Source organism: Solanum verrucosum, unplaced genomic scaffold (genome assembly GCF_900185275.1).
Source record: "Solanum verrucosum unplaced genomic scaffold, falcon-dt-bn FXZP01000183.1, whole genome shotgun sequence".
Taxonomy (NCBI): domain Eukaryota; kingdom Viridiplantae; phylum Streptophyta; class Magnoliopsida; order Solanales; family Solanaceae; genus Solanum; species Solanum verrucosum.
The window spans coordinates 1568901-1595946 of NW_026020430.1; the positions used below are offsets into that span (position 1 = coordinate 1568901).

General features: G+C 34.9%; 7 protein-coding genes across 7 annotated transcripts; 3 read left to right on the plus strand and 4 right to left on the minus strand.

Moving 5' to 3' along the window:
* Window positions 1-1003: 1003 nt before the first annotated feature.
* LOC125807675 (protein FAF-like, chloroplastic) lies at window positions 1004-1862 on the minus strand. The gene has a single exon (XM_049487410.1). It carries the CDS (start codon window positions 1859-1861, stop codon window positions 1004-1006), a length of 858 nt encoding a protein of 285 aa, XP_049343367.1. The 5' UTR covers window position 1862.
* Window positions 1863-4148: 2286 nt separating this feature from the next.
* Window positions 4149-5381, plus strand: LOC125807676 (uncharacterized). The gene is made up of 2 exons (XM_049487412.1): window positions 4149-4364; window positions 4485-5381. The coding sequence occupies exons 1-2, from the start codon at window positions 4263-4265 to the stop codon at window positions 5379-5381; spliced, it is 999 nt and encodes a 332-aa protein (XP_049343369.1). The 5' UTR covers window positions 4149-4262.
* Window positions 5382-5965: 584 nt separating this feature from the next.
* LOC125807473 (ferredoxin, root R-B2-like) lies at window positions 5966-7345 on the minus strand. The gene is made up of 2 exons (XM_049487194.1): window positions 7274-7345; window positions 5966-6592 (listed from the first exon to the last, which is right to left on the minus strand). Exon 2 carries the CDS (start codon window positions 6584-6586, stop codon window positions 6137-6139), a length of 450 nt encoding a protein of 149 aa, XP_049343151.1. The 5' UTR covers window positions 6587-6592; window positions 7274-7345; the 3' UTR covers window positions 5966-6136.
* A 772-nt stretch (window positions 7346-8117) lies between these two features.
* LOC125807463 (60S ribosomal protein L10a-1) lies at window positions 8118-10457 on the minus strand. The gene is made up of 6 exons (XM_049487183.1): window positions 10402-10457; window positions 10190-10228; window positions 9332-9551; window positions 8816-8981; window positions 8422-8627; window positions 8118-8307 (listed from the first exon to the last, which is right to left on the minus strand). Exons 2-6 carry the CDS (start codon window positions 10192-10194, stop codon window positions 8254-8256), a joined length of 651 nt encoding a protein of 216 aa, XP_049343140.1. The 5' UTR covers window positions 10195-10228; window positions 10402-10457; the 3' UTR covers window positions 8118-8253.
* Window positions 10458-12625: 2168 nt separating this feature from the next.
* LOC125807677 (cytochrome b-c1 complex subunit 9, mitochondrial-like) lies at window positions 12626-13276 on the plus strand. Its single transcript, XM_049487413.1, has 3 exons — window positions 12626-12733; window positions 12895-12942; window positions 13229-13276. The coding sequence occupies exons 1-3, from the start codon at window positions 12626-12628 to the stop codon at window positions 13274-13276; spliced, it is 204 nt and encodes a 67-aa protein (XP_049343370.1).
* A 602-nt stretch (window positions 13277-13878) lies between these two features.
* Window positions 13879-20456, minus strand: LOC125807426 (transmembrane 9 superfamily member 5). Its single transcript, XM_049487140.1, has 7 exons — window positions 20222-20456; window positions 17894-17934; window positions 16851-17439; window positions 16608-16739; window positions 15587-15743; window positions 15016-15500; window positions 13879-14315 (listed from the first exon to the last, which is right to left on the minus strand). Exons 1-7 carry the CDS (start codon window positions 20368-20370, stop codon window positions 14099-14101), a joined length of 1770 nt encoding a protein of 589 aa, XP_049343097.1. The 5' UTR covers window positions 20371-20456; the 3' UTR covers window positions 13879-14098.
* A 2713-nt stretch (window positions 20457-23169) lies between these two features.
* LOC125807678 (uncharacterized) lies at window positions 23170-25475 on the plus strand. The gene is given in 2 exon segments (XM_049487414.1): window positions 23170-24519; window positions 24522-25475. Coding segments are annotated over 2 exon segments (2304 nt in total).
* The last annotated feature ends 1571 nt before the right edge of the window (window positions 25476-27046 follow it).

Below are 27046 nucleotides of genomic sequence, written 5' to 3' on the forward strand. Positions count from 1 at the left end.
TGAATTCCTAAATTGAACCAGTAAAATTAGACAACTTAGCTTTTAGGTGGAATATTTCTTCTTACCTTTCTTAGTATATCATATCGATTTTCCCATAATTTTTTGTTATTTTTTGAATTTCTGTTTTAGGTGTAATATATAGTTTACTTTTTTTGGTCAAAAAAGTAAAAAATAACTTGACTAAAACTCCATTCTTTTCAATCAAATAAAAAGTTCTACCCAAAATAATGAAATTCCATGCATATAATATAGATTTTATTTCGTCTTTAGCTGCATTGACTTCTACAAATATTGAATATATCTCTTACTATACTCACAAAATATGAATAAAAGTTATTGAATTCATGTGAACAACGTAATGAAATTTCTAAAATCGCTCATATTTAGACATCATTAAGTGCGAAGTATAAAATTACAAAGACGTTGATAGAAGATATTTTATTTTAACGTGAAATTTTCTGATGTAAGTTGAAATCGATGATCCTAATCGAATATAGGATATAAAAAAGTGAAGGTATAATTGCAAATACTAAGCTACAGATGAATACAAATTTTATTCGAGTATGAAATCGAGTATTCCTCATTTCATCTTATTGCTGGGAAATGTAAAAGAAATGTGTTACATTTACCTCATGAACATTACTACTCTCTTGCTACTACCTTTACATGATCATCTAAATCTGGAATTCAGAATTACATTTCCGATTTCTCTTTATTTTCATACTTGAAAGAGAGAGAAAAAGAGTAGCTTTAAACTTTTTTACGAGGAAACAGAAAAGAAATAAAAAATCAAGCACCCCTTTGTCTTTGTGCAGGAGCGGAGCTAGAGCTTCAGTTTCAAGTTCGTCCAAATGCTTTGGTCCAAACACTGTATTTATCTTAAATATTCATTAAATATGTAACTAAGTAACTCAGAAGGACTAGAAACCTGAACTAGTACGTTTTTAAATATTGGTTTCGCCTTTGCTTTTATGATATCTATTCTTTAATTCCTAGATTGTTTTCAGCAAGATTCAACAACCTCTCTTTTATCATCATCATCATTTGTTACATCTTCACTTGATTCATCTTCTTCAACATCCTCTGAATCATCATCATCATCATATTCTTCATCTTCATCGAAAAATTCGTCATCTGACTGAACAATATGTAGCTTCAATCGTCCATCTTCTCTACATGCATGCAAGAATTCCCATTCAGGAATTTTAACCTCCTTGAGAATAAACCTACCATTTTCTCTAAAAGATTCAAAACAAACACAGGGCTTTCCATTTCTACCAATGCAAGAAATTGGAGGAGGCAATAATGCCCCTTTTTTTGTTCTTGATCTAATTTTCGTATATTCATGACTTATAATCCCCTGATTATGAATGTTCGTTGATCTAATTTCTTCGTGTTCTTGATCATTCCCAATACTCAATGCATTCATAATATCCTCAACGTCATCACAGCTTTCAAATCCAAGGCTTTCTGTACATATTGAAAGACAATCTGAATTTCTTGAAGAAAAGCTATCACTATGCTTGTAATGTTTCTTCTGGCTGCTTGGTGGATAAATGGGGTCTCTGTTTTTCCCTTCAACCCCAGATTGGTGAATTGCTTCGAAAGAAAATGACGAATTATTATAAGAAGAACATGTCGATGATGATGATGATGACGAGGAGGTGGTAGACAATGGAGGGAGATTATTAGAAGAAAACGATGAAACAGAATGTAATTCATCAAAAATCTCCGTAAAGGATGAATCTTTATTTGGTTTTGTTGATTTAATCTGATTCCATGAAGAAGTGGAATCAAGAATTGTTGAATTTTCTGGGAATGGTTTGTCAAAGAAGTGTTTTAGGCCTCCACAGGTAACCATATTATTATTATTATCAACTCTTAGACAGAGTTGTTGTTAATTGGGCTAATAACTGAGAAGCAACAAAAAGAGTTTACTTCAGGTTGGTTTTTCTAATGGTGAAATATAGGCTATTCTTGTGGTGAGGAAGGGAAGATAAGGTGTCAATGACTTGGTTTATTTAATTTATATCCAATTTAAATCCTTAATTATCTTACTAAAAATTAGACTTTTTAAAATCGTCCCAATTATTTCGATGATAAGTGAGTTACGTTGGAGCTGAGTTGGAGATATACATACACAACACAGGATGAGAATGGGATTGTTGATAAAGTCAAGAGAAATGTGATGTTTATTAATAGTTCCTGTTTTACAGGAGTACCTCTCAATTTAGAAATGAAATAAATTTTGGTGGTCTCCATTGTATATTTAAAACTGTAAAATTATTGAAACAAAGGAGTACATTAATATCACATGTGGAATCATTTTACTTGTCAATTTAGGCAAGACAAAAGCAATTGTCATTTCTTTATTGTTGGTTAAGGAACTGCACCAGAAAAAAATCAGTTTGTTATGCGAAGACAGACAAACAGGCTTTTTAAAAGGCTAAGTGGCCTTTTGTAATTTTTGCATTAATAAATCAGTATGCGGAATAAAGTATTTTTGACGTGATTTCCAGATGTAGACAATTATCCATTCCATTAAATTATGAATAAAATAACATTATCTCGCTTCATGTTTGATTGATTTTGATTCCGACACTAAAAAAGATTTTTGAATGTGATTTTAAATTAAAAATTTGTAGAAATCAAGTGTTTATAGCTTAGAAGCATTTTTTTTCAATTTACCTAAACACTAAAAAAATGTTTAAAAGTTATTTTACTCACTTAAAATATGGAAGGGTTAAAAAGGATCAAAATGCTCTCATTTTATAGTTTGGTCTAAAATGTCAGTGCCATCAATAGTTCAAGAGTATTTTTAGACCAAACTATTAATTAAGTGCATTTTTTTTGTTCAACTTTGCACAATTCAAGGACCTTTTTTAAATCCTTTTCCTGCTTAAAATTAACCAATTTAACCCCGATTTTTTAATCTTATGATTTTAAATATGTCACGTAGAAAGGTAGAATTGAAAATTTATTGAAAAAATGAATTAAAATAAAAGTAAGACAAATAAATTAGAACGGTGTAGTTTCATATTTGAGATTAACTTCTCTTTACTAATAGTGGTCAAGAAAATTACACCGTGAATTTATTTTTAGAAATATCTATTTCTTTTAATGTGTTAACGTATATTTTATAAAGAAATTACTCTCTCTGGTCCTCGTGTAACCGAACACCAAATTCTTGGAGTAACAACATCTCTTGCTGCATTTTTTTTCCTCCTTTATTCTTCTCTCTGTTACGGTCTTTCCCCTACGCCTGTACCATATTCCCTATAACGTTTATCTAAATTATGAAATATATTACTAGTATTTTCTTCTTGCTTATAGAATATAATAAATATTTGAAGACAGCAGTACTAGTATTGTTGATACTTTTGCCCCCGACACAAGTCTCCCAATTAGTTTTTTAATAGACTTATTCAGCCAGTTGTTTAATCACAAACCACTGAAGAGTGAAGAGTGAAGATCCATTATCATTTAAAAAGGCCTCTCTTTGTCTTACTCTCTCGATTACAATTTACACACATATTCACTTTCCATACTGCTTCCTATTTTTATTTTTTATTTTTGTAAAATAAATGGAGTGACCAGGGCTGGGTAGAGGGTCAAGCCACTAAAGCAAGAGCTTTAAGGAGGAAAGTGAGATTTTTGACCTATAGTTAAAAGGATGAGGTCTCCTAGCTATAATAGATTTATAGTTTAATTTATTTTTCTTTTAAATTACATGTGACAGGAAAAAAGTAAAATTGAATTTAGGCCACTAATTTTATTGAGTACGACTTGTTTGATAGGTTGTTGAGAAATGGGTGAGGAGATGAAGCGAGCAGCTCAAACTGGGGATATTGATGCCTTCTACAAAATCATTGAAGATAACCCATCAATTCTTAAACAGATTGATGCGTTAGAATTTGTAGAAACCCCTTTGCACACAGCTGCATCTTTTGAGCAGACTGATTTTGCCATTGAAATGTTGAGCGCTGGACCCCAGGGGATATAGCCCTCTGCATCTAGCACTGAGTAATGAACAGGAAGACACTGTGAAGCTGCTCATAAGATATGATCCTAAACTCATTCAAGTCAGAAGCAGGGAGAGGATAACGCCGCTGCATTATGTAGCTGCTCAAACTGACAATGTGGATCTTCTCAGCGAGTTTCTCCTAGCTTGCCCCACCGCCATCAAGGAAGTGACCATTCGAGGAGAAACAGCTGTGCATCTCGCTGTGTTAAGAAACAAGTTTCCGGCTTTTAAAGTTCTAATGGGTTGGCTCTACCGGACTGGCAACAAAAAAATATTGGACTGGAAAGATAACGAGGGATCCACAGTGTTGCACATTGCTGCAGAAACAGGTCAAGTTGAGGTATGTTTCTTCAAGTCATCGATCAGTATATAGTATATTTTATGACATTAATATTCATTTTTGCTTACTAGATGATTTGAGTTTATTAATACCATACTGGTTTATGATAATTATCTGCAGGTTGTAAAGATTTTAGCAAAGGAACTAGTGCGTCTTAATATTAGGAATCGGTATGATATGACAGCTCTTGCTATTGTTGAGGAGCGAATAACATATTCACAGAATCATTCAGCTTTCAGTGTTGATTCGAACCAAGAATATGTGAATATTCAGAAAATATTGCATAAAGTTGGTGCCATGAAGACATCAGACCTTCCTAAGAACTTTAAAATGGCGGATCTTCTTCAAGAAATTCCACGTTTCATTGACCTCGCCAACGTAATCCGATCACAAGCAGCAGTAATTGTGGATTCGCGTAAAGGATTAACAGAGGATGTGCGAAATGCATACCTGGTAGTTACTATTCTACTTGTAACAGCTAGTTTTCAAGCTGTTCTCAGTCCTCCAGGTGGCGGTTGGGAAAGGAAAGACGACGACACTAATAACAATAATACGTCTCTGGTTATGCCTGCCAACACAACCAATTCCTCAATCCAGAGACAATCATTTCCAATCAGAAGGGGCCCAAAAAAAGGTCTTTTTTACCCATTTTTAATAATGAATTCGATTACTTTTGCTCTTGCTATCGCTCTCACTTTTACGCTGCTGCCCTTCCATGTTGAAACCACTGCATTGTTGCTATGGTCACTTCTGTTTCTCATGGTCACCTATTCAATGTCTGTTATGCTCATATCACCAAATGACAACGACCAGTGGATTATCGCGGCTGCATGTTCATTTGCTGCACTATTCGGAGTTCATGGATTTTTTATTTTTTCCAAGCTTACACAAGTTGCTGGATCAAGGTGGATACCAATACCCTGTGTTACCAATTTTATTCGCCGGACACGTACTAGAGATCTTAAAAGATATCACATGGAAAGGAAAGTGCGTCTAAGCAAATACAAGAGTACTTGATTTCAGATCAGCACCAACAATTACTCTTTTGTGTCTCAAAAATAATACCTACAGTTTTCTCTTCAGTTTAAAGTATGTTTCGTGTCTCTTTGTTTTCTTATGTTTAATTTCATTGATTTGCTACAATGCTTGAATATTTTAACACTTCTATTCTGATCATATCACTTCATTTATATAGAGGTACATTTAATATCATATAACATCAAAATATCAAATTCTTCAAAAATCTAGATTCGATTCGAGAACTTCATATCATATTTTCACATTTTTCAAAAATTGACTCACAAGTTTATATTTTATTAAAAAAAAAAACACCATTATATCTACCAACCATTTATTTCATACGTAACCATTAATCTCACAAACATAAATATTATTTGTTTACGCAAAGCTATCTCATTTACAACACATGTCTCTCTAGCTGTTCTTTATAAAAATATTATTATTGTTGGTAGATATTAGTCATGATCAAATGGATCCTTAGATTGAAACAGAGAGCATCTCTTAATCAATAAACATCTTCATCTTATTTTATGATTTAAACTATGATAAATTAGTATAGTTTGATATAAACACCAGGTGTGGATAACATTTTTACAAAGTGAAACATAATAACCATTCATTACACGAACATCATTCAAACACAATAGGTTCCTGATTGAACCCTACACCTGACCACCATTCTCAAGAACAGAACAATTTTCCAACTGCTTCAACTCAAACAAGAACATACACATAATTTGAGATATGAATAACTAGTAAAGATCAGATTCCTTGTGAGTATGAATCACACAATCTGAGGTTGGGTAAGAAACACATGTGAGCACATAGCCCTCCTCCATTTGATTATCATCCAGAAAAGATCCATCAGATTGATCAACAGACCCTGATACAATCTTCCCAGCGCATGTTGAGCATGCACCTGCCCTGCAAGAATAAGGGAGTTCCACTCCAGCATTTTCAGCTGCATCGAGTATGTAAGTATCTGAAGTTGCCTCGAATTCATGCTCAACACCCTCTGGACAAACCAACTTGACCTTGTAAACTGCTGATGCTCTAAAGCCAGAGCTAGCTTTCAATCCAAATCCCTTAGAAATGCTCCTTACAGATCCCAGAGACGCTGGGCTCTTGATGAAGACGCTCTTTCTTAGGGTCTGAGGAGCAGTTTTTACCATACAGGTCGTAGGAAGTCCGATAGTAGACATGTTTACCTGATTAAAAAAAGGAACTGTTTAACTACTCATAACACCTAGGGTTCAAAGAATAATATGTTTGTTGGTGCTCAAAATTGATCATTGCCCTCTGCAAAACAACTGTGTATAAATCGAAGTATTCAACTATTGAATCCAAATGAAACTTGAATTTTTTATCTTCACTGATTAATGTTGCATATCAGGTAAAACGAAGTTACTGACAGGGTTTACATTTCTGATTTGTCTAACAAAATGGTTGTAATCAATTTAACATTCAATAATGTATGCCCTGTGCTTAAAAAAAAAAAAGAAATGTTTGGAGTGACCTACTACACACTTTTAAAAAAAATACTACTAAAACCAGAAAGCGAAAGAGCTCTCTTCCATCTGCTGTCATCCGGGTAAACAAGAAGAAAGGCATCAAATTGAATTTAGAATGAAAGAATAACGAAAAGTTCTAAACACCCAAAAAATTCAGCTAACACTAAAGATCCAACCTTTAATCCTACACCATTAATTTCACCAAGAAATGAAAAGGGAAAATTGACAATTTCAACAGCCAACACCAAAACAAGACAAACCCAATATTCAGAACTCATCTACAAAGCATAACACGAAATATTCACATGAAACACACAAGTCCAGAATCCTAACCAAAAAGTTCAATTTTTTTTTTTATAAAGAAGGAAGAATTCTTACTGTTGGAGAAGGAAGGCGGCGTAATCGAGGTGGAGCAGAGAGGCACAAGAAGAGCAAGCAAAGCAATGCGTTGGCACTCTCAAAATGTCACCTTCAACAAATATATATATAGAGAGAGAGTTATGTTTTGGGGATTTTGCCGAATTAAGATACAGCCCATGGGTTTCTCTTTCCCGTATTCGAATTACAATGGGCCTATTTCTCCTTGCTACTCGTTTTGTACTCTTCTCAAAGTACCTAATTCTTTTGATTCCATTCTCCACCAAATCCAGAAAGGCTCATTGGACCTAAGTAAGACTAAAAAAAGTCCATTTGGTTCGACTTAGCTGTGCACCTCAATTAATTATTACTCCGTTGATAACCTAGATGTCAACTTAGAGAATGAAACACTCTTAAGGACTCGAACGACACCACAAGCTTCATCGATCTTAAACTTACTTCAATTTCTGATAGCTCTTGTGATGCTTCATGACTATTGCAGTTCGATTCCTTGAAATATTATATCATCTTTCACATTTCTTTGGTTTAATAATTAGTTCACTTCATCTAAAGGGGACTTCACCAATTTCCATATAGGCTAAGCACTAAGGTTAATTTTGAAGAGGCAATTAAAATAAAACCTGCAGAATATAGTTCCCCTTTTCAATGTACGCTGCTTGAGCAAAATCTTTTTTTCAAGTGTCTTTTCGAGAAAATAAAAAATACTTTATGTACCGTGAGATTGTTATCGAAGACAATAGTGTTTTATGTTTCGTTGTCAAAACGGCAGAGTAAAGTTATGCACTGCAATTGGCATCTTGGATGCTACTGGGATCAATGATAACATCATTAACGAAGAAAAGTTGAAAGCAAACATACCCCTAAAAGTTTTATAGATATTCAAAACAAGATAACAAAAATCACAACTACCCAAAATTTTCAAGTGTCAATAGCTCACAACCAGAAAGCCAGAAAATTTCCAACAGAAACAGAAAATCTTCTTAAAAGATACGTTGTGTTTTTCCCATGGTGCTCTTCAAGTACAAGCACCTAACCTGTATTGACAAAAAAATTGCGGAAATTAGAACTAGAATTAAAGGATTCAGTCCAGGAAAATATTGAAAAAGTTGAATAGAGATGGTTTAACTAGGACTCCGAGATGTACTCACATTTTGCCAATTCTTCTTCAGCAATGAAACAAGAAAGTTGACACTCATTTGCACATTCTGGAAGATCTGCTTCTCCTCCATATCCATGTTTCCAACAGCAACACCCATGCAGAGCACCTTTTTCAATTGAAACTTGATTGTGGCCTTGGTCTCATTAACCTTGGATTCAAGAGACTCTTGGTGGGAAACAAGGGTGGGAAACTTACCTGCATTTACAAATGGAAAAAGCAACTCAGACATGAATTTGAAGGTGAACATACAAGCTGGACTAAACTACCATGAGCACATGATTGCTACTGAAAGAAAGTGACAAATGCAACATTCTACTGGATGAACAAAAGCAGCAAACCTAAACAAACAGCATATAAAGAATTAAGATAATCTATGAACTTGCCTGCCTTGTTCAGACCAGGCCCCAACAAACGAGGAATCTGCTTAATGACAGATTCGGAAGCCAAGAAAGCATGGTATTTCTTTGCAAGCTTCTTGACCAGTTTCTTGTTCTTGTTGAGCTTCTTCAAGCCTTCAACATCCATGTACTCCAAACCAATCTTCTCTGCCTGCAAACATAGAGCACAAAGTTTTAATCATCTTTCTAAACAAAGAAACTGACGACTCGGGAATGGTACAAACAGAAGTAGTTTTTTGCCAATCTGAACTTAACAGCCACAAAATTTCCAAGACAACAGCAATAATAAAGACTAAATTCACATTAAAGTGTCATGTCTGGTGGGCTATGAAGAAGATTTCTGATGTTCCAGGCTTGTTTAATGAGAAATTAATCATCTCATTGTTAAGCTAAATCTTACAAGCAAGAGATATATATCAGTAAAAGTCTTTCAGCAATAGAATAGTTCTTGACATAGTCAGCTCAGTTAATGGCACTAGTAAACATATTCATTAGGATTACCTCCCCAACATGCTGAGCATCTCCAAGCATACAGATCTTCATCTTAGGGCGAGGAATGTGTGGTAACTTAACTGATCCACTGAAACGCTTGTCCTTTTGGGGATCATAGTTCTTCAGTCCAATCTGGAGCTCAATGGTCTCACTGAACTTCCTTTTCTTCTCTGCTGAATCATTCTTAATCACAGAGATGGCTTCTCTGAGAGCCTCACTCTGAAGCTTACTGTAAAAGAATCAAAATCAAACTAATTAACTACAGGTAATCAGCAATACCTTTATATGGACATCAGAAGGGGTTGTTTAATAATTGAGACAATATAACTAAACTAAAAGAATATGTCCTATAGTAAAAAATATAATGAAAATGAAAAATCAATCAAAACTATTATTTCAATGCTGAACACGGAAGGAGCATTTGTCAAGCATTTTGATTAACACGAACTCCACAATCATAATACTTGTGGTTTTCACATAAAAGACAAGCTATTTGAAAGAAAGGATTTATAATCAGGGATTCTATCACTTAACTAAGGAAATAATAAAAAAAAGTTGACTAATTAACCACCTATAATATCATTTTCGGAGATTAATCGTCAAAGGAAATCAAAATAATGCCAAATAATACAAGCTTGTTACAACCAATATTCTAAGAGTATGAAGGCTTCAGATGCGTAGTATTACTGCCCTTTTTAAAACATAAATATGAAGAAAAATTGCATAGAAAAGTAAATCAACTATTTATAATCAGCAAATCAATGCAGAAAATTGATTATCAAAGCAAAACATAGAAGATATAACAGAGAGTGAAATAACTAACATATTGAAAAGAAAAAAAACAGAAATTTGGAGCTTGATTCATACCTCATGGCTCAAAAAGCTCTCCTTCTCTGTCAAACTCACCTGTCAATCAAAAAAAAAACTTTCAGATATATCACGGCAGCTAAAGAAAACAAATCATCATTTTCACGTCTTCACAACAACCAAAGGAAACAAAATCTTACAATCGTATACACAAATTGAACCTAGAAATGATGCATCAATGTGAATGAGAAAGAGGTAGATGAGAAAGGTACCTGTAAGAGAAAACCCTCGATTTAGGGTTTGTAAGCCGATGATGAGAAGTCCAGTGGATTGCTATCTTTTTAAATATAGGGCTCTAAATGGGCCGGGCTCGGGCAGGATGGAATAGAAACTGGGCCATAGCACGCAGGCCCTTTAAATGGAAGAAAGTCAACAGCCCAGTTCTTAATTTGGTTTGGTTCGTTTCAATTCAATATTTTTGGTTTAATATTACTCAATTAATGGTCATTTGTCACATTTTAAACTTATTTCTAGCTTGGTGCATTTTCTAGTTTTTCATGAACATAGCTAGGTTTCAGAAAATTAAGAGATGGAAGTGATAATCACGTTCTCTTTTGAACGTGGAAGTAAAATATGTTTATCATTGAATAGGGAAATTAACATGAAAAGATTGTTATATTGTCACATTTAACTCTTCTTGTTAAGAATAAATAATTATAATTCACCATTATCTATTAATTAATGTTTTTCATGATCACAACTTACAATTGGACTATATTGTATATAACATTGACCTTAAGAGCATACGGTAGCTAGGTGAGAGCAAGGGGTTCATCTGAATCTCCTTCAAATAAAAATTACATTGATGGTAGATGTTAGATTTCTTTGGCTTTTTGTGTATTCACTTCTTCATATTTTGATTTCTTTAATGAAAATTTTGACTTTAGAGTTGAAGAGTCCCAAACATTCGATAACCTCGAAACTATATATCTATATTTGACATCCCTAGAAACAAAGCTAAAGTGGTTCTAGTAGTTGATTTGGGATGCACATGTAGATATTTAGTGAGTTCACCTGATTTTTTTGGTTGATTCTTTTTATAAAAGAATAACAAAAAATCAGACAGCTCCACAGTAATTGATCACGTCAATAATACTTGAAGGGAAAAAAAATCAACATGTCTATAATAATTAAGATAATGGTGCCCCTTGCATTTACAATTCTTGGGTCTGTTCTACAGAAAAAGAGTCATCTCACAAGAGATAGTCCAAAATTAATGCAGGTAAGGAGATTCTAGACCAATTTAAAATCATGGGTAAAATAAAAATATTGCTCAAACAATTGGACCAATGTATGACAACCGGACGTGTTTGGTCGTGCAATTTTTTTGCAAACATATGCTAGCGTTTGGCCATAGATTTCCAAATATTATTAGGTAAAAATTTGGGTGAAATTTCACATGTGTTGGCCATATAGTATTTGGGAAACATATTTCACTTTTTTAGAAAAATATGATTTATACCCATAAGTTTTAAAAACTATCAAAACTAACCATAAATTTGTATTACAAGTCAATTGGATCTTCGTTGCAACAAATAACAAGTAGTGTCTATGACACTGGAGCAATGTGGTAGTTTGGAGTGAGTGCAACAAGCATAATTCCATATATCGTGAAGTAGACAAAACACATGACTTTGTTACCTTGAGCCGATTGTTCATCATTTTCACCAACAATCATATCATCACTTTCATATTCGCTAAATATTTTCATCACTATTTTGGTGTTCACGTAAAACATAATGTAATACAACACAAACAATTACTATAGAGGGTGTTTTTGTAAAAAATAAAAGTGGTGTAAAATTTCAATTTTTAAAAGATCCCAAATAATGAGATTTGGCCCAAATATTAGAAAAAACTAGTATTTGGAAATTTTGGGTATTTGCCAAATAATGACAAATTGTATGGACAAATACTATTTGCCAAATTTCCCCCCAAATATTACTCGTGAAATCTATGACCAAACTGGACCTTACTCAATTACAATAGCTAATAATCAAGTTGATACTTGAATGACATAATTATACTAATTATAATTGAAGTAATGAAAGTAAGATAACAAACATATTCGAGAAGAAGGAGATGACATACTAGAACATGAAAAGGAGCATGTTATATCTACTTAAATTCCATACATAATCACGAAATTCGATGTTGAGCTGTTTGCGGTTTGACACTACACTACAGTTTTTCGAAGTAAGAATATGAACATGGCTATTATGGTTACTTTCAATGGATAAACAAATTATGATATCGTTGGCATGTAGTATGAGGATTTAGTTAGGGTGGGCGAAAGTAAAAAAAGTTTTAAAATAAAAATATATCACATTAATAACATGTTCTCATTACTTCCAAAAAACCAGGTGCAGTGTTGAACCGGTCTAATGGGTGGAAATAAAAAGTGAGTTGCAGAGGTAGAAAGTAGAATCCCCTGCAATGGAGAGAAGCAGAGGTGGGCTTTTTGAAGGACTTTACAGAGTGCTTATGCGTCGCAACTCTGTCTATGTAACATTCGTAATCGCTGGCGCTTTACTTGGTGAACGGGTTTGTCTGTTTTCTTTATCTTATTCATATTTGTGTTTCTGTTTCGGATCATTATTTGGGGATGTTTAAAATTGGATCTGAATCGATGTTAATGCAATTGTTTATCAGATTCAGATGGGTTACGAGTTTGATTTCATTTTTTTTATTTTTACTATTTGCAGGCAGTAGATTATGGGGTTCATAAGGTCTGGGAGAACAACAATATTGGGGTATGTTATTTCTTGTCATAATTTGTCATCCGTTATTATACATACAATAAAAATAATTTTGTAATTTTTTAACGAAGTACCTTGTGTGCGCCTCTGCTCAAAATGTTCCTATTAAATATTTAGCTCTCAAGGTAAAGCATGATGAGCATTTTTTTCATTCTAGTATATTTGTTTGGGTCCTAGGCCATGTTTTTCCCCTCTTGCTCATAGTTCTTCTCATTATGTTCTTGTTGGGCTTGTGTCAATCTTGTAACTAATGTTTTTTTTTTTTGTTACTGAAATACAGAAGCGTTATGAGGATATTTCAGTTTTGGGACAGCGACCATCTGAATAGATTTGCAGTAATGGATGCTCATTTGAGTTGAAGACCAACATTTCAATTATTTTTACTTGGCCATGCTGGTCATGGCTAATTATTTGATATCTGCATTGCCTTAAGGAAAAAATTTCAGTGAAACTGTTTCCATTTCCATGGCAACAAAGAGTATCCTTCAAGATTTTGTATCCCAGCAACTCTCTAGTTTTTCACCATGCTTAAAAGAATAAAAGGAGAATTCTCCGACATTTCAACTTCTCTAGTTAGTGTCAAATGTGAATTTTAAATATGAGAAACTTCTTTATTTCGCGCTAATTAATACTGTTATTAAGATCTTTGTGGAACGAAAAACCCTACCCGTCCAATGCCTCTGGAGTTGTCTCGTGTTTGCAGTTAAAAATATGCAGATTTCATCGTATTTTCACATAGTTGATACATAGAATGGTCCATAAACTGCAAAACAACTTTCATCGAATCAAACCTGAGTTGTATAGGAACAAACAGTAAGCAGAATGAACTACCAGGCAGTGCTAAAATTCTCAATTGATGTTAACAACAAGAACCGATTAAATGTAACTACATAGTTTCATCCAACATCTGATCATATTTCCAGCTCATATAGGGATGCCAAGTAGTTTCCAAATTTGACATCAACTTCTGCTAGTTTTGCTGTCAATGCTCAGTTGTCCAAAAACAAGAGACATTTTCTCATTTTGTTTAGCTTTCTCATATCACTGAAGAGGTTGTGAAATGATATCAAGCACGAAAATGGAAACCCTTTTAGTTCAACTTCACAGATCACTGAAGAGTGCTTCAAATAGTAGCAATCAAGGAGGACTCTCATTCACTTTTTACAGCATGGTAGATGTGACGGGTAAACATCAAGGAAGAGCGGAGACTGATTGTTCCAAGCATAAGGAAAAATGCATAGCATATGCAAGTGTTGTATACAAAGAAGATGGTAGTCTGGAAGACCCCACTCATGTTTGATTTGCAATAGAAGTATATGGAGTAGGCAAACATAAATACAGCAGTTGAGCCCCCACGGAAAATAGACCTGCATCAAATACCATATTTATCAGTCTTCTGAGGCAGCCACAGATATTGTGAAAGAACTAGCAAATAGAACAAATGAATCGCAAGCAGCAACTTAGTAAATTAAGTAACATTGCAGTTATCTCTTAGATATCTGCTAATAATTGTTTGGGAATCTAAAATTCTTTTGAATCTGGGTTCACATTTTGCTCAACATATATATTGATCCAGTATAAATGAGGGTTACAACTTATGCATAAATGCGCGAGAACAATTACACCAGACTCACTAAGTAAAACTTATTTGGCACTCCCAATTTAACAAATGTAAAGAGTTCAATTTCATTACCAGAATGACAACTACAATGAATGTCAAAACTGATGTTAACTGTAATTGATGAACAGAAAAAAGTGGGATTTGGTCCCGAAGAGAGGGACCTCATGTTAACTCTAGTGTCCTGCATCTGGTGTTCAACAATACTCAGTTGTCATTCAGTTCTTCTGTAACACACAATACCTCTCACGGTACCATGATTCCATGAGTCACTCATTAATGTCATAAAGTTGCAAGAAAGTAGCTTATGCAGTGACGAAAATAAAACGGGCGAGATATGTATGCATGCAGTCCCTAGGAATGATTAGTACAAAGAAATATCCAAATTTATGTATGCATGCAGTCCCTAGGAATGATTAGTACAAAGAAACATCCAAATTGATACATACCGCCACCACCATTCATGGTCTTCCACTGTCAGCTGAATATATGTCAAACCGATGCTTAGGGTCACAGTGAGCAGCATGAGGATTATAAACATAAAGAACAGAATACCAGGAAGAGTCGAAATCTTGTAGCCCCAAAGGGTAGAATACAACTGGTGTAACTCAACAACAATGGCACTGAAAGGTAGAAGACCAGCCAAAAACATTTGACCAGGTGTCTTCCTGTACCAAGCTAGAGATGGAATCTCTCTTGCGCACTTCTTTGTGGCAGATGGTGCTTGAAACTCAGACCTACGCCGATTGCCAATTATCCCGCCAAGAGCAAGCAGTGGAATAGCGACGAGGGTATAAACAAGAATAATGACAAGTATGGTGCCAAATGGAATAGCTAAAGTAGCCCCAAATGATACCGTGACTGAATTAAGGAAAAACTGCATTAAGAGGAATGGTCCAAGAAAGAGCACCGTGGAGAAAGTAACGCTCCTTTCCTAGAGGTAAAAAAAAAAAGTTTTCAGTTCCTGGATAAACAATAATTACAGATATAAAAAGTTGGAAGGAAGTTGATAAAAGTTACCCATCCAGTTTCAATAAATTGACAGTAGAAGGAGGCAGAGCTGTATCCTGCAACTGCAGATGTAAGGGTATAAATTATGACCAAGGATGTCAAGAGAGTTCCACGATTATATGGATATAAGACACCAAGAAACGCCAATATAAATAAGCAGCAGAACCTGTATGGGCATCAGAAACAGTTAACCAAAGGCAAAAAATGTGCCTTGCATGATCAATTAGGTAATACAAATAGGTCGAACATAATCATGCAATAAGGACCACCCATACATGGAAAATATTGGCAGATGATGGAAACCACACCGGTTACTTTGAAAATACAAAAAAGAGCTTAAATGGAAAAGGTTTTACATTATCTTTAGAATTCATAAATTGAAGGTTTTACATTATCTTGTTAGAAGACCTTCTGTCCTATATATTTTCAAAATATCTAAGCTCTAATTGTCAAGGTTAAACAATATTTCCTCGAAGCTATCTTCCCATTATATCTTAATTTTACCGGAACACTACCGAATATAGAAGATAAATGATGCTGATACTGATACCATGGAACATAATGGTGGGATGACATTGTCACAAAATGACAAAGGCATTGTAAGAGTTTGTTGGCAAGGGCAGAGGATGGATAAAAGAAGGAAGCATATGTTGAAGTCTACTGCATAACGTATCATGTGGATAGTCTGGTTGGAAAGAAGTCAAGAACAAAAGATGCTTCCAAGGAAGAAAGCAAAACTTCTCTTTTGAGGAGAATAGATGTCCTCAACATCTTTTTGGGGTGATAGTGTTGAATATATGATGAGGTTCATATTTTTCTTATTACTGGATCTTATAGGGTATGTAATACAATATCCTAAACTAGAGCCTAGAGATACAATATCTTGAGCTAAATATCAAACAGACAATCTTATGCACAGAGATTCTCTTCCAGTGAGATGTCAGAAAAGAAATAGAAGATGGCTCGCTTGTCATATGAACGGCATAAACAACTATGAAATCATCTGACAAATAAATAAGAGCTAACTTACAAGGTCAAAAGCTGGGTACCAGCACCAATAACTGCACAGAGCAGAGGCATGTTTGGTGGACATCTAAAAACGTCACCGTGAAGGTACTTCCAACCCACTTCTTTGTCTTCCTCTTCATCACCGCTAGACCATCTGCATATCAGCCATACAAATATGATGACAGTGCTTTCAGCTTCAGATGCTTTCATGTACATAGATTATTTGTTGTGCCATTAGCAAAAATGGGCATGATATGAGGCTTACTTTCTCAGATCATTCTTAAGGCGCTGCATCATACTCACAGCAAAAAAGGTCATCAGCAGAACAGAAATAACAATTGAATTAATTATCGAGAACCAATGAATTTGATGGTTCACTGGTTTTGCCGAAGCCCTAGAGTATCTTGCCATTCTATTCTTGAATGGAATTGATGTTTCATTCCAGCGTACATTATATGTGAAGGTAATATTTAGGTCTATATCCTCTGTTATATCCACAACATTGCTTGGATCACTGAGAGCATGTATTTCTATGACTTGGTTTCCATTGTAAAGAACATCAAATTGGACATGCTTAAAGAGAAAATACTTGGGGCCCTTTCCATCCAGGGTCCAGAGTTCATCTTCAATTTTCCCAACAAATCCCCAGAAAGGGAGATCATCAAAGTACATCTGGTAGTAGTAATCTTTAATAATAGCAGCCCTGAACTTTGAGACATCATTTTGATCAAGCTTCTTGTGGCACAGGACAACCCCATCTTTCTCCGCTCCAAATTTCAACTGATACAAGGTATTGGTTAAACGGTCACCATTCAGAACTTCCCCAAGGGATTCCTTTTCCGGAAGCAGCTCACCTGTCAAGTGAAACTAAAAGGTCAAAATTCTTGAAGGTAAGTAGTTAAATTTTTAATATAACTAACTCTAGAGATTACCAGTCATACAAATACAAAATATATAAAACAGTACAATATTTTTATCACAGTTTGCTCTTGGTCTAACCAGTCATAATATTTTGAGTTTATGTAAGTATATAAGAAGCAGAAGAAGTTAATAGTATAGTGTGTATGTATAATACAACAACATACCCAGAATAATCCCACAAGTGGAGTCTGGGGAAGATAGGATGTATGCAAACCTTACCTCTACCTTTGTGGGGATAAAGAGGTTGTTTCCAATAGACCCTCAGCTCAACAGAAAGAAAAACGAAGCATGTTTGCAAGAAAATATGACAGTACCCTAGCAAGATACAAAGCAACTATGCCTAACTAGTTGGGGTAGACTATACTAGTGCAAGCTAAAAATGCTGACCTGGCTGGCAGAATGGCAGGTCATAATATTGGTATGTTTCACTGCAAAAGAATAACAGATATAGGAATATCAGGATTATCTGCTGCAAGGGTGAAAACTCAGACATTTTACTTTTTCAGCAAGCAAGAAAACTTGGATATTTTACATTAAGGTCCTTCCTTTGATGATTCAAATTACATAGAAGTTTGCACAAGAATGAGAAAGACCCTCTAAGGATTACTAAAGCCACTAAAAAAAATAACAATGGAAGATGCAGAGTTGGAGAGCTTCCATCTAAAAAGAAAGAAAAGTATCCATATATGTTGGTTTATGTTGGGATTTGAAAAGGGAAAATATTTCATGCTTAGAAAAAGATAAGAGAATGGGGACCTTGAAACTTGAAGACATTTAAATGCAGATGCTGAAAGTTCTTCAAGATGATTAACAGCTTCATTTATGTAGCACATAGAAGTTTTAGCATGTACCACAATAGCCTGGGAAATCCATGGAAGATATCAACAAGTGCAAAAAAAATAAAAAATCATTGACTTCCTAAGGAGGATACATTTTGCTGAAAGATCTCATAGTTCTTTTTGGCAAAAGAAAGCAAAAATAGGAAGAAAGAAAGCCGCAATGAAAGATGATCCAAAAGAGAAATGTTTAGAAGTATACCACAAAAATTAGCATAACAAATACAATCATGGAAGAAGGAAAGCTCCAAGAAAGAAGCAAATTCATGTCTAAAAGTGTGGATATACCAAACATTTTTAGGAATCTAATACCCATTACCATCTAAACTTACAAAAAGAATTAATTGTCAAATTTTCGAACATGTATTGAAGAATTGTAAAATATGTGTACCATGAACAAAATCTCTCTCTCTGAAACATATCAAGCTTGCAAGTCAAAAAATAATTTGCCACAAAGATGAGGAGCGATAAGTTAAAAGTATGAACCTTGACCTAACTCAACTCAAAGTTTAGCTCATGAGATGAGGATTGCCAAAGGCTACAACCACAGAAGAAGACAATAGGCCATACCCTCAACAAATAGGGGACCCTTAGCACCCCTTACCCATGCTAGGACTGGACATGTGATGCATGATCAATGTAACATTGGACTGCAAAGGCAAATTCAGGATTTTAAGTTTATTAGTTTTGAACCAATACTCTATTTGCTTACTGGGTTCTGGTAAATTATTTATAAATATTAAGTGAATATCTTACCATAAATATAGGGGTTAGCCTTAAACTACTTGGCTCTGCCGAAACCCTAAATTCTATTGTAGCTCAGGTCATGCATTGGAACCCAATATTGGGTAAATCAAGAATAAGGATGAGTCTGGTTTTGTTTCCATTTTGAGAAAATAGACATAAGTTCTAATTTAACCCCAAAAGCTAGCCTGTGGGTTGAGGATTGTCAAAACCATATAAGGAGATGACAACTCATTTCACTTCGCACAATTTAAGTTTAAGCAATTCATTTTTCAATGGATAAAGGATATAGAAATGATTCTTAAAGACAACTTTTAGGTGAAATGCCATCAATGACTATCTTCGTCTTCAAGAATAGAAGCACTCAAGACCAATTATAGTCCCTCATCAGTCTCTTTGTCCTTGGGAAATGACATAACATCCGTTACTTCCCACTTTCTAATCTATATCATCAACTGATTTGACATCTCCTGAGAACACTTCGAACAACAAAATTAACATTGTGTATTCCAATTTGGGAAACTATACCGAACAAACTTGGTCACTAGGCCTTTCTCAAAGTGGCTAGACTTGAAGCCTTAAAACTCAGTTATCCTTAGTAGCAGCACATTTTGTTTAAAATTCTTGGTGATTATTAGTTGAACCTCTCTTCCAAGCTGAATGTATGTATTTATACTAAGTTTATTGCCACTGTCACAGAGTATCAACGAGTGTAATGGTACTCCCTTCGTGCCATATTATGTGGCACTTTTCGGATTTCGAGATTCAAACAAATCTATTTTTTTAATGTAAGTTTTTTATAAAACTTTTAAACATTTTAAATTATCAATCATTGTGATTTATAGTACTTTTTACGTAGTTTACAAATATATAAATTTCATTTCAAAAAATTTGAATACTCCGTGTGCAAATTGCCGATCAATTGACTCTCCAAAAACGAAAAAGTATCTTATGAATTGGGACAGAAGGAGTATTTAAACATCCTGGATCTACCTAAGGTGACAGGAAGAGTTTTTCGGCAACAAGTCTGATTAATGGCAACAATATTGTCAATAACAGCACAAAATTCAACAATTTTAACAACATTCCTCATGGAATCAAAAGAAAATCTGATAAACCCCAATTGAGGGAGTACCTGGGATTATTCAAAGGACCAACTTTGTTGACAAAAAGAGGGACTTCATCTCCAATGTTGTAGCGATGGTCATTTAGTGAAGCCAGAGAGACACCCAGCATTAGCAGCAAGTGAAATGGTAGGACCAACTGAGAAATCATACGACCCATTTACCGGATCCAGATGAAGGAAGACAACTTCTTCAATGGAATAAACAAGAAAGGAAATTGATTTCCTATTTAAATAGTCAACTCAATAGCAAGCAACACTGTAAGTAGTAAGGTAGGCATACTAATTTCTGAATTTATTTTATTTTTTCTTCAACTTTCTGAAAAGAAAACCCCCAAAATACAATTTAGACCTCCTTTTTTCCCCCAAATTTTTAATTTTATTTTTCCACTTAACATATTTTTAAGATCACAAGATTAAAAAAAAAAATTGTACATTTAACATATCTTTAAATCAAGGGGTCGTTTGATAATGTATTAGGAATAATAATGCATGCATTAGATGTGTGTATTAATAATACTTTGTTTGGTACACTTTTTCATGTCATGTATAATTGATTCAAACATTAGTTATACACTATATTGTATATTAAGTTGTGTATTACTAATACCAAAAAATCTTAGGTATTAATAATACATAGCATTTAAACACTTGCATTAGATTATATAATTACAAAACTACCTTCAAAGCCTTTTTTTTTAAATCTCCATTTTTCATGGTATTGTGTTTTAGAAACCTTTCATCTTCTATGTGGCTGCTAAATCTTTTAAGAATAACATCTCCATTATTTATAAATTCGATTGTTGGTAATACTTTTTTGTATTTCAATTGCACTAGGAAATAAGATCTGTGGCTGCTAAAGCATATGCGCAGACTCCTAATATATATAAAGTGCATATACTGATTTTAATAGGGTACCCCTTTACAGTTAGGAATTATCTTAGGTCTATGCTGCATGTATCTCCTTTACATTCCATCAATTTTTATTTTTTATTTTTAGACTTGTTTTATCTCAAAAAAAATTGAGGCTGAGCTTAGCAAGATATGTGATCGAATTTTGAGCTTAGCAAAATTGACATCTTCTTTTTAAAAAAATAATCTTATTTCAATATAGTTTAATCAAAATATTTACTATTTGTGACGATTAGTTTGATAAAAAAATCCTTTGCCAACTTTCCACAAAAATATTTTGACGCAATAGTAACAACTATTTAATTTTATATTTGAAAAAAAGTAAGAAGAGGAGTTAATAATGTTTTAACAAAGAAATTTGTTTTGTTGTTTTAGCAAAGAATCTTGTTGCAAAGGAAATGTACAAAGAAATAAAGTGTGAAGGGTATTTTTGTAAACATACATTTTTTTAATGGAAATTATGCAAGATTTGTTATTTCTAATATATCAAACCAAACAGTGTATAAGAAATAATGCAGGCATAACTAATGCATGCATTACTAATATACCCTATTTTGCATTATTCTTATACACTCTATCAAACGACCCTTAAGATAATTTCATTTTATTTGTCCAAACTTTAGTGAACAAGTTAGCTAAGAAACATAGTTAAGTAGAAACAAAATACGATCTCGTGTATTTTAAACTTCATTTCAGAAAAAAGTAAGGCAAATGTTTTACAATAAATAATTATTAAGCGTGATTTATTTATACTTAATGGAAGTAAGAAATTTAGGCCTTATTTATTTTCAATTAAATTAAGCTTGTAGATCATATTATGAGTTCTCGTCGTTGACATGTACTTCGCGCAATATTTGTGGCTCGAAGGCCTAGGGTCAGCTCTTGATGTTCGAAGTTGTCATTCTCCCTCAGTTTTTTTTTCTTGGCAAGCCTTTATTTTGTATTCAGATACGGTTCATTATATGTTTGTATTTACCTTGTACTTATGTATAGCTTGTTCTCTCTCTTTCTCCTTTTGCTTTTTGTATTTGTTCACCATCTTATGCATTCATCTTTCACATGATAGTTTGTTACTTTTGGTTCTAGACTACGGATTTGATTTATCTACTGGCAAAATATTAGTAAGTGCTATCATGACATGAGATTTTGAGTCATGATAGATTGACGTTTTAATCTACACAGATATTTGAATATTAAAACGTGTCTTAAGATTTAATGACATGAATATTAAGATGTTAAATTAAAATCTGAATTCTAAATAGTTAAACGATTGTTTTCTCAACATCTAAATGTATGAAATTGGTATGTATTTAAAAAATAATAATAAACATAAAATTCAAAGAAAACACTAAGATGATATACTATTACATTAATAAAATATTTTTAAAAAATCATATGGCAATTGATGATAGTAATGACTAACGATGGTGATTATGTGTTTCGATTGAAAATAATGTTGACTGATGATGGTGGTTATGGATAATATTTCATGGTATACAATTGTGTGATTAATCATGGTTGTTGGTGATAACGATTGATAATTAGTAATGAAATGCTATTGACACATAATGATGGTTTGCAATATATAATATTGATTAATAATGATAATTATTGGTATTAGTGAAAGTAATAATGATTAGGGGTGATTGCAAAATGATGGTTAACGGTTATGACAACGAAATTGTGTTAGTACTTTTTATAAAAAAAATATGAAATATAATTTAAATGAAGTTTTTTAAAAAATTAAGTAATTTAAATAGAATTTTTTTTTTGATTTTATATATAAAAAGTGAAATTAAATTTTATTATTTTTAAGATTAAATTACAATTTGTTTTAAATATAAATTAAAATTATATTTAAACTTTTCATGATCAAATATTATTTTTTAATTATAGTAATTTTATTTTTGAGAAAAGCAAAAAAATTCTCACAGGTCCTAAATCGCAGAGGCAAGCCGAATGTACGGGCTCGAGAAGTATATTTGAGGGTTTTTAATAGTTCTTCTTTGTGGTCAATTTTCTGGTTCTCCCACTTGTAGATGAGTACGATGGATGAACCACCGGATACCGGCAATGCTACGCCACCGTTGGCCACTCAATTGGTCCAAACAGAACCGAAACAAGTAACAGAGCAGAAACATTCGGAATTGCCAACACATTCAAGGGAATTGATCATTGCTAATCTCCGCAAACTCTCTGACTCTCTCTCCACATTCCAACGGTGTTTAACTGGGCTACGATTACATATCGATTCCTCCTGTAACTCAATCCACTCGTTCTCTATGCTAATGCTCCCACCCCCATATACAACTAATACCAATTCGTTATCACCGCCAGCAGTGTCAATCCCAGAGCCAGAACCATCCCGGGAATTTGACCCTTCTGAGGAGGAGGAAGAGGAAGAGGAAGAGGAGGTGGTGGGAGTGGGAGTGGGAGAGGAAGAGGAAGAGGAAGAGGAAGAAGAGGTGGAGAAGGAGGAGGAGGAGGAGGAGGAGGAGGAAGATGAAGATGAAGATGAAGAGGAGGTGGTAGGAATGGGAGTGGAAGAGGAAGAGGAAGAAGAGGGAGAGGGAGCGAAAACCCCTCTTTGTCCAGAGCTGGCAGGCCTCTGCAAAGCAATGGACAATCGTGGTCTGAAGCACTACATGGTAAAGCATCTCTCGGATAAAAAAAGTCTGCGTGAACAAGTCCCCAAGGCATTGAAACTCTCGGAAAATCCAGCCATGCTCGTGTTGAAATGTCTCGATAAGTTTTATCTTCAGGGGAGCCGTGCCTACGTTCAGGGGTCACATATGATCCTTCAAAGGGAAGCTTCTGTATTGGCTTTGGAGTGCTTATTGTTGACGATGGTAGAGGGCGAGAGAGTAGTTGAGATTGCGGAAGGGGTGAAGAAAGATGCCAAGCAGGCAGCTCTAGCATGGAAGGAGAGGTTGAATTCCGAAGGAGGGGTAAGAAAGGCTTATGACATGGATGCCCGAGGTTTGCTATTGCTCCTTGGATGTTTTGGTATTCCATCATATGGATTTTTACATTCGGATATCAGTTATTTGCTTCAGTTGGGCGCCAAGTTAATTTCTGGTGTCCTCAGGAGATCAAGTATTTTCATGGAATATATCCCAAAACTAATACAGTGGGGGGTGAAGGGCAATGTAATTAACGCAATTGACATTGCCTATACTTTTGGTTTTGAGGAAAAACTTGAACCTCTGGGACTCTTAACATCATTTTTAAAAGAGTCCGAGGAGACATTGTCGAAAAAAATCAAGGGATTTAAACAAACTATTACTGTGCGTGCAGCAAAAAAGAGATATTTGTTTGATCTGAAATCTGTTTACGGATGTTTGAAACGTCACAGGATTGATCCTTCCAAACTTGTTCCCGGATGGCAATTCAATGTGAAAAAATAATGAGCTTGGAGCAAGAAATTGCTGAATTGAATGAGCTTGTATGTCAGGAAGAACTTGCTGAATTGGTTAAGGATATACGTGATCAGAAGATGGCACAAAAGAGAAAGATTGATGAGACTGAGTCATCTGGATGTTTCAGCAACAAAGAAATGAAAAACTCATATTTTCCAAATCCATGGCCCCCGCATCAGCAAAAAGTTGTTAATCATGTTGATAATAGCAACACCACCTTGTTAGAAGGTGGTGGAGCGGGTGGTCACATTTATGGTTATTCTCTGGCCCCATCGGTATTGCATGCGCCTGTTGCAGGCACGATACATGAGAATGTTATTGGCTCACTGCCGGGACCTGTGGGAGGTGTTGCGGCCATGGGTGGAGCTGGGGCAAGTAAATCAGTGCAAGGAGGTTCATGTGCTGGAGTTCATGGACTGAATTTAGTTGATAGTACACCTGGGCAAATAGGAAGTCATACTGGTCAGCTATGTGGACGACTTGGTGATGCAATCGTGTATGACAGATTGGCCTCCCACAGCTATGCTTATAGGCCATTATCCTACTTGGAAGGCTCAGGCTCAGGCTCTATGGGGTTGCCAAACTCCATAACTGTTGATGCTTATGGGTCTCCACCATACTTGGAAGCCTCTACGGTCTTGCCAAGCACCCTACTTGGTGATGCTTATAAGCCTCCATCATACTTGGAAGCCTCTACAGGGTTATCGAACACCATACCTGCTGATGCTTATAGGCCTCTACCGTACTTGGAAGCCTATACGGGGTTGTCAAACCCCATGCCTGCTGATGCTTATAGGCCTCCACCATTCTTGGAAGCCTCTACGAGGTTGCCAAACACCATAACAGGTGATGCTTATAAGCCTCCACCATACTTGGAAACCTATACAGGTTTTCCAAACACCATACCTGCTGATGCTTATAGGCCTCCACCATAATTGAAAGGCTCTATGAGGTTGCCAAACACCACATCTGGTGATGCTTATAGGCCAATCTCTACGTGGTTGCCAAACACCAAACCCAATAATGTTGCTGGCGGGAGCTCTACATCTGATACGTATCAATTCACTGATACTGTTCCAGCAACTGTACAATACCGAAGCAGTGGCTCGCGAGCAGCTGATGCTGTTCCATCTGCTGCGCCTGCTCATTCTTTGTCATACTTGTACTGGTAGATGTAGTTTTTCCTTGGGCAGGTATTACTTTCTACCTTAGTTTCTCATTTTTGTAGTATATCCAGTCTAGTAGTGATTCCGCTAAGGACTCTTGAGATGCACGTACTCTCTTAAATGTTTGTGTTTCATTAGCTGTTAAAAATCTTTGGCTGATGTTCCAGTTCACATATTTCTACATTATATATTTCATCCAAGAGACCATTTTTTTTTCCCCTCTTACATTATGCTTCTCTGCTTTCAGAGATGGATTTGAGCTCATTAATAGGACTTATCCCCTGATCCACTGCTTGTGATGGTGGTTTGAAACACTATAGCAATATACTCGTATTCAACAATGTTTGATCACTATACCCTGTGAAGTATACTTCGCAACTGTTTTATGATGCCTGTTTAGCTTACAAGGATCTTCATAAAAGGGGTTGAGTTGCATCAAGTCTTGCATGTGTGGAATAGGCATGGAGGGGAATGGTACCTTTCTTTCCCATTGTACAGTTGCGAATCAGTAATGGGAGCTGTTAAACAGATAATTTGCATCGAATTGGTTGATGCGTAGCTCTCCGCAAACCTGCTTTGCTAGGGGGATGCATTTCCATCAAGGAACTGAGGAGGATTTGGAAGATGACCATTACCTGCATTGCAGGTATATTGTAAATTTCTTTGATAGAATATAGTATTAGGAAGTTACAAGTATGTATTCGATTAGGCATCTGCGTAAAATATGCTCTGTCAATGATGTGTTGTATAAGGAAAGCAATATGTATGTGGCACACTGATAAGAGTTTCAAATACTACTAAACTTCTTATGACATATTTTATCACTTGTAGTTGAAAAGTCATTGTACTTGTAGTATTCAACATGGGTATATACAATGTGTTCTGAAATTTTTACAAATACTCTCTATATATGCATGAACCATGGCCCTGCTACTCTTTTATAATGAATTATTAATTTGTTCTATGGTTTTAAGCTTATGTAATGCTTTGTTCAATTAGTTAGAAGACTTGTTCAAAGGGTAAAGAAGAATCACTTGAAAAAAAGAGAGGGTAACTTTCCAAGTACATCATGGACTTGTACTAACTGAAAAGAATATTTGAAGATTGAACTGGTCTATAGTTGAGAAATTGCAATAATCATTCTGTTATCGCTCCCTAACAAAGGCAACTCTGTACCTCGAACACAAAATCTCTAGTTAAGGATGAAGAGTACTTATCACTCCGCCACAACTCTTGATCTTGAGTAGAAAGTTAAAGCAGTACTTTTAGGGATTTTGTGGAGTTGATTTTACAGAATTGTCCCTTTCTTTAAACTACTTTTTTTTTTTCTTTTTCAAAAG

Bases quoted from the DNA above. Each gene is read 5' to 3' on its own strand.
- LOC125807473 (XM_049487194.1), bottom strand. From the start codon at position 6,586: ATGTCTACTATCGGACTTCCTACGACCTGTATGGTAAAAACTGCTCCT.
- LOC125807677 (XM_049487413.1), top strand. From the start codon at position 12,626: ATGGAGAGAAGCAGAGGTGGGCTTTTTGAAGGACTTTACAGAGTGCTT. The intron at 12,734-12,894 runs GTTTGTCTGTTT...TACTATTTGCAG, and splicing joins GCGCTTTACTTGGTGAACGG to GCAGTAGATTATGGGGTTCA. The intron at 12,943-13,228 runs GTATGTTATTTC...ACTGAAATACAG, and splicing joins GGGAGAACAACAATATTGGG to AAGCGTTATGAGGATATTTC.
- LOC125807676 (XM_049487412.1), top strand. From the start codon at position 4,263: ATGGGTTGGCTCTACCGGACTGGCAACAAAAAAATATTGGACTGGAAA. The intron at 4,365-4,484 runs GTATGTTTCTTC...AATTATCTGCAG, and splicing joins CAGAAACAGGTCAAGTTGAG to GTTGTAAAGATTTTAGCAAA.
- LOC125807463 (XM_049487183.1), bottom strand. The intron at 8,982-9,331 runs GTAATCCTAATG...CTATGTTTGCAG, and splicing joins ATGCTCAGCATGTTGGGGAG to GCAGAGAAGATTGGTTTGGA. The intron at 8,308-8,421 runs GTGAGTACATCT...TTGTCAATACAG, and splicing joins TGAAGAAGAATTGGCAAAAT to GTTAGGTGCTTGTACTTGAA.
- LOC125807426 (XM_049487140.1), bottom strand. From the start codon at position 20,370: ATGGGTCGTATGATTTCTCAGTTGGTCCTACCATTTCACTTGCTGCTA. The intron at 17,440-17,893 runs GTCAGCATTTTT...TTCACTTGACAG, and splicing joins CCTGCCATTCTGCCAGCCAG to GTGAGCTGCTTCCGGAAAAG. The intron at 14,316-15,015 runs GTATGTATCAAT...TATTTGATGCAG, and splicing joins GACCATGAATGGTGGTGGCG to GTCTATTTTCCGTGGGGGCT.
- LOC125807675 (XM_049487410.1), bottom strand. From the start codon at position 1,861: ATGGTTACCTGTGGAGGCCTAAAACACTTCTTTGACAAACCATTCCCA.